This window comes from Lactuca serriola, chromosome 6, assembly GCF_051521515.1.
Source record: "Lactuca serriola cultivar US96UC23 chromosome 6, Lser_US96UC23_V15, whole genome shotgun sequence".
NCBI classification, from domain to species: domain Eukaryota; kingdom Viridiplantae; phylum Streptophyta; class Magnoliopsida; order Asterales; family Asteraceae; genus Lactuca; species Lactuca serriola.
In genome coordinates, this window is record NC_136413.1 from 173,796,305 (window position 1) to 173,803,039 (window position 6,735).

Sequence of the window (6,735 nt, forward strand, 5' to 3'; positions counted from 1 at the left end):
AACCCTTTCAAGATTTTCGCAAATTAGGGTTAGGAAACCCTAATCTCGAAATCTATGGCCTCCTAGGGTTTATTGGCTATAAACCCTAATTTGTCAAGTTCATACAATTGAATAAAACTAATTGAAAACAAGTTAACCAAAGGCTCTGATACCACTGATGGGTTTTATACAAACAATCCTAAATGTACATGCAACCCTAGTTTGGATCTATGCTTTTCACTATTAGATACACAACCTTATGAACACATGAATAAAACCCTAATGTACATTGCTATTTTCGAAATTAACATATAAGGTTGGATTACATACCTCTTGTTGTTATATTGCAATAAAAACTTAAATCTTCAAATCCTAAGTCTTGAAAGCAAGCACCACAAGTGTAGTGCCTCTAATGGCTCACAAACACCACAAGCAATTGGAGAGGCTTAAGATAGAGGAGGAAGGAGATGGAATTCGTCCTTGGGACCTCTTAGGAGCATGTACACGAATTCTAAAGGCCTAGGGGTCTTTATATAGGGTTTAGATTAGGGTTTCAGTCCTTATCCTTATCCAGTTGCTTGCCCACCAAGCAACCACAAGATAAGCCTTAAAAAAAACCCTTATCTACTTATCCTTGGACGATTTTAAGGATATCCTTATCCTTGAAATCGTCCATCCTTTAACAAGGATAAATATTGCCCTATCTTGCAACTATCTTATAATTACAATTCAGCCCCTCTAGTTTTATTAATTACACTTGATCACAAAATTAATTCCTAATAAATTATTGACCAATATTAATTAAACAAATATGATTTTTCCTTTAATATATTATTCCTATAACATATTAATAAATCACAATAATCTCTCTCTCTATTTAATTTCTCCAGTCAAGTTGCTTTGGTGAAGGCAACCCAAAAGGACCATGCACAACCGGGTCAAGTACTTACCAAATATGGTTACGGGCTTAGACACTAATCCAACAATTTGGTGGTCACACTAGACCTTTTTGGGATGGGAATGACCACTTTCTTTTGTTCTACAGGACCGGGAGGACTGGAAGGCCTATTGAGAATCTTAGTGGGTGTGAAGGAGTTTTGACTGGGAGTCAAAGAATGACAATTCTGAGATACACTCTTTTTGGAGTTCTCTAGGAATCTGGAATTTTGTATCGACTTAACTTCCTTTTTGTGAGCATTTTTGGCTTCTTGTTTTGGGCTAATGATATCTTTTCGGTTCAAAGAGGGGATTGCCAAACTTGGGCTTGATGGGCACCAAGGTTGTTTTAGAGGTTACCAAGGAGTTTGATTCACATGAATCAGAGGAGCATGGCTTGTTGTTTCAAAGTTATCATCTAAGGATGCCCATGTAAACTCAGAAGTAACAAGTTCAGTTGTCAGTGGAGGAATTTCATCAACAACATTGTTGTTAGGAGGATTGTGTTTTGGAACATGATCTACACAATTTGAAACACTATGGTGGAATTTTGTGGTCCGATTCAGGTCTAGGTTTGTCAGAGGCGGAAGTAGCGTGGAATCAGGACACTTGACAACTATAGGCTTAAACTCAGGAATCAAAGATGCAAAGTGGTTGGAAGTCTTAAGAAGTGGTGATAAATGAGAAACTGGAGTATCTGAATGTTTATGGTTCAGAACATCTCCCATAAAAGTCAGGTTTTGTAACTTCTTCAAGGGTCTAACTACTGGTTTTAGAAACTCGCTTTTGAGACGAGGAGCTTTAGACCAAGGATGACGAAAGTTATGTGTCATCCTTTGATTTGCATTAAGAAGTTTGTTATCCGAAATCAAAACATTTCTTTTAGAATAAGTGATTTCACATTTGTCTTTAAGAATGATAAATTCATCTTGTGACATTATAAGTTCTCGCTCTAAAGACTCTATTTTTAATTTCTTATCCTCGAAATGTAACCTAAGACGACTCAATTCATAGTCCTTCTGTTTGGATCTAGGTCAGATAAGATTCACAAAGATTCATATCAAAATTATTATCAGTAATCATATATGTTACCTGTTGAATGATGTTTCGACCTGGTGGATCATTGGTGGCCATCTAGCAGTAGTTTGGTTCAGCAACATTTTCTTCATCTTCATCTTCTGACCTTGAGGACCAATAGCCTTCATCACATTCAATGGTTTGTCTCTCCATGAAACACATGTTTCTTCCAGTATTCATATCATCATCATCTCCAGATGACCAATATCCTTCCACATCTCTTGACACAGTTGTGACAAATGCTTTTTCACTTTCAGCCATCTCTTGTGGTTTTCGGACATAGTAAGCAGAATCGTTGATTTTTGGTTTTTGTGGAATGTCATCCAGACAATCTTTTGCAAAGTGGTTTGCATGTCCACACTTATGACACACATTTTTCATTTGTTTGATTTCGGAATCTGCTGAGGTTCCGGAGTGGAGTTGGGTTGGAAATGTTTGGTTTGTAGGCCGGTGGGTTTTCCGGAGTAGTTTGTTGTTGCAGAGTAGAGTAAGGTTGAGGATTGTTTGCTAAGGAGCATGAAAGCAATTATGATAAGGTTTATGAGATGGATTGAATGGATGTTTATATTTCATGGAGAGCAGTGCAAACTCCTGCTGAAAACGAAGTTCAGAGTCCATCGCTTCGGAATCAAAAGCACCATCAATACGATAGCTTTGAGTGGATAGAATAGGTAAGTAGGATTGAACAGGTGGAACATTAGATTTAAGAGGGTCCGAGATGGATGGGTTTGGAACAGTTGGTTCAGAGGAACTGACTAGAGCAAGAGGACCTCCAGAGAGTTCTCTTAATGTCTAAGCAACATTTGATTCATGACCTTGTAGTTCATCAAATAGTTGATAAATCTTTAACTTCTTCAAAGATCCATTTCTTTGAAGACAAGACTTCACGTTTCCCCATCCTTTACCAAGGCTATTTATGAACTTGAGATTGTACTCCAAAGGAGTTCGAACAATCCCATGAGTAGTCATATTGTTGACTACGATTCGGTATCGGTTGGAGGCTGAGGCAATTGACTCACGAGGAGTTTTTGTAAAGGTGTCAAACTCGTTTACAACAGATGTCAGACGCTTGTCTTTCATATTTTCAGAACCTTCGATCAAATCATGAAGAGTGTCCCAAATCTCTTTAGCAGATTTAGACAGGTTGATATGTTCAAAGAGAGATTGTGGAACACCAAACACCATTTCAAAGAATGCCACTTGATCAGCATGTAGCTTCTCAATATTGTCAGCAGTGAGAGGAGTTGGGCGTTGTTCATCTTGACCCATGAGTTGAGCAACAGCATCTCTAACTTTTGTTCTAACTGGAACATGAGAACCTTCTTTGACGGATATCCAGATGGCTTCACCTTTCTCTTTAGCAAGTAAAAATATTTCCATTATGACTTTCCAATGATCATATTCTTCAACAACTAGCAGTGGAGCACGAGTAGGGCAACCCATGCTATTTGCTATTTGCATTGAATACATTTGTTGAGGATTAGAAGCAGCCATTGAAGTTAAGATATCTTCAAGAAAAAGTGGTATATTGAAGAACTTTTATCCTGAACACAGAAATGGTTGAAATACCAAGGTAATTTCAAACCAACTATAATCTGATCTTATGGATTCAAAGGACAACCACTCAACTCTGATACCAATTGTGATAATAAACGATCTGATGCGCATGGACAAGGTTTGAGAACTCAAAACCTGAGTTAATGCTTATGATCAATGTATGCTTGCTAAAGAATGTTCCAGTCAAGTCTGACAGGACCAGTCAAGTCTGAGTTAATGCAATCAACAAAATATTCAAGATATTAATGAAGAGAGAAGATAATGATCAAGGCAAAGACAATAAATGATGAAAAAGAAGAATGTTTGAGAGAATAATTTAGAAAATGAAGTAAACTGAATTAATCCATCACTTGATTTGGTATTGAAAGCTCCTTTAAATAGGAGAGCATAATACATCGTACAACTCACTAACATACATACGAATGGACAAAAGAGGTGCTTCTGACACTCTGATCTATCTGAGTTGACAATAAGACTAAGTCCTTTGAAATGTAAAATCAAGATAAAAGACAAATACAATAAATGAACATGGATAAAACACTGATTCAGACAAACTAACATTCCGGACATATTGTTCATTCCGGAATGCCTTCAACTGATCTTCTCATCCGGAGCAAGGCTTCAAGTCCGGACACAAAATTTATTTCGGAACATCTTTCATTTCAAAACGCTGACTGACTTTGGAACACCAAGAAGGTTATATATTGCTAAAGGTTCACTTTCAGGTTCCAACCTGCTCTAACCGCTGAGCGGCAGCAATTTGCCATGACGTGAGCAGGCTGATGACAACAATGGCATAACTCTACTTCTAATGTGCATTCTTGGCATTTGTGACCATTACATCAGCACCTAACACACTTAGACTTCCTGCGCACATCCTCCCATGTCCCCTCTTCCCTCGTGCGACCATCTCGACCCCTCGGGTCTTTAACACCAGCTACGACGGCGTCCAAGTGCCTAGATTGTCAAGTCAGACCGGAAGTCCGCTTCCTCTTCCCCAACTGACTATCTAAACCAATCTCCCGCTTTCGGGTCACGCTGACCACCTCATCAACTATTTGAATAGCTGAGGCCCGCCTCTCGATCCCAACGACCACTCTATCGGTGACACGCCCAATGATATTGGGTAACTCCTTGCGGAGGGCCCTCGAAACCTCTGCGGCTAGCCAATCCTGAAGTTGACTCTCCTGAATACCTGGTGCACAACTCACCTCCGACCCTAAACAACCTAAGCTAACAATAGGATCCTCCTCCTAGAAGGATCCTATAGATCCACAAGGTTCGGGCTCCGGATGAGCCCCCAACTGCTCTGCTACAATATCAGCCCGAAAGGCCCCGAGACGAATATCCAATACCTCCAAAATCCTCTCCTTGACTAACCAAAGATCACAGGAGTCTGCTCTAAAATACCGCGGGTAATCTCCGACGAGATGAACTCCATCGTTTGCTCGCTGATCGGCTCAGTACTTGCACCTGAGTTGGAAACCGAACTAGAACCATAACATGAACCGCCTCTTTGAGATCTCATCTCCAAACTCAAGCCAACAATCAGATCATAACTAGGAATCCACCTCTTATAAGCTTCTTAGATTCTCCAAGACTCTCACCGATTCGAGTATGGATCTTGTGCTTTCAGTAGTACATGCCCAATACTACCTTCCACACCTATCCATACTTTCCTCAACAATCCTCCTGAATCCTCTAAGTCACTTCTTCAAACCATTATGCCAGTACTCACTGCACCATACTACGAACCCACTGTAGCATATCCTAGGCTCTCCTAGGTTCCCGAACTCACCCAGTCCTCAACTGTTGAAGGATTTTTCCATTAATGTCAACTATCTACATCATCCCTAGAACGGTTGGACTCAAACAAGAGCTGTGCAATAGAATCAAGTCCATCACTCTGATATTATCCGATATATGCCCCATGTGACTTAGCATATTCACTTAGTAGCTAGCTCACATTGCTAAGAGTCCCACAAAGCACAAAACAAGAAGCATTCAGACAATGGAAAATCTAACCAACATACTCCAATCAAACCATTCTACAATCTAATCAGAAATTTGTACTAGCATGCAATTTGAAGGCTCATACAATCAGGCATAACCTAAACAGGCTATCTTACCTCTGGCTGATCAATTCTAGCATGCAAATCTACAAGCTCATATAAGCATACAAAGGCATCTATCCGAGATCCTAAGCTCTAATCTAGCATGCGATTCATATATTCACAATTCATATCATAACATAAATGTCTATGGGTAATTTGGGAGAAATTACTTGAGCTCGGCTGATTACATGCACCACACCCTCTTCTCTTTTAAAATTCCTTTTTATATAAATGATTTTCTTTTGAAATATTTTATAACAAGTCCTCAGTTTGAGTTCAAACACACCCGGGAGTGTGCCCGAATCCCTCAAACCAAGGCTCTGATACCAACTTGTTGATGGGATTTGAACATTCTAACACTCTTAAAGTGTACATGCAACCCTAAATACCTTGGATCTATATTTTCTCTATTATACATGCAAACTTTCATTTCCAAAGGTATTACCCTAGCTAGCATACAAAACTTTGATACTTGGGTAATAAAACAAGTTAGATAACATACCTTTTGTTATAGCTTGTTGCTTGGAGCTTTAAGAGCCTAGCACCAATAGTGTGAATGCCTCAAGTGGAATCACAAATCACCACTAACACTTGGAAACTTGGAAGAGGACTCTCTCTAGCTCACAAAATCGGCCACACTCTTGTGTATATTCTAGGTGCCAATTTCTTGAACCAAAGTGTAACACCCAAAGTTTGGAAGGCCAAGAAAGGAAATAAAACCCTAATTTTAAGGACGACTCGGCGAGTCTCAGCGGGATCCGGGTCGACGAGTAAGTGACTGACTCGGCGAGTCGGCCAAGGAGACTCGGCGAGTCTGGGCTGTACGAGGAAAACCCAAAACCCGGGACTTGGAGCCTATTTAAACGTCTCATTCTCTCCCCTAGGGTTCCTTTACTACCTCTTTCACCCAGAACACCAAACCCTAGCCGTCATATCCATTGATTGAGCCAATTGTTGCCTTGAAGAGTGCATTAAAGCTTGGAGAAGGAAGAAGGATCTTGGAGGTGCAAGAAGGGGCTATAGATCCGGGGTTTGGAAGATATTTCTGAGCAGTTGGAGGTAATAAACTAGT

The 6,735-nt window shown here is 39.9% G+C and overlaps 1 protein-coding gene across 1 annotated transcript; it reads right to left on the minus strand.

Moving 5' to 3' along the window:
• Positions 1-2,784: 2,784 nt before the first annotated feature.
• LOC145060423 (uncharacterized) lies at positions 2,785-3,462 on the minus strand. Its single transcript, XM_079008092.1, has one exon. The coding sequence runs from the start codon at positions 3,460-3,462 to the stop codon at positions 2,785-2,787; it is 678 nt and encodes a 225-aa protein (XP_078864218.1).
• Positions 3,463-6,735: the final 3,273 nt, after the last annotated feature.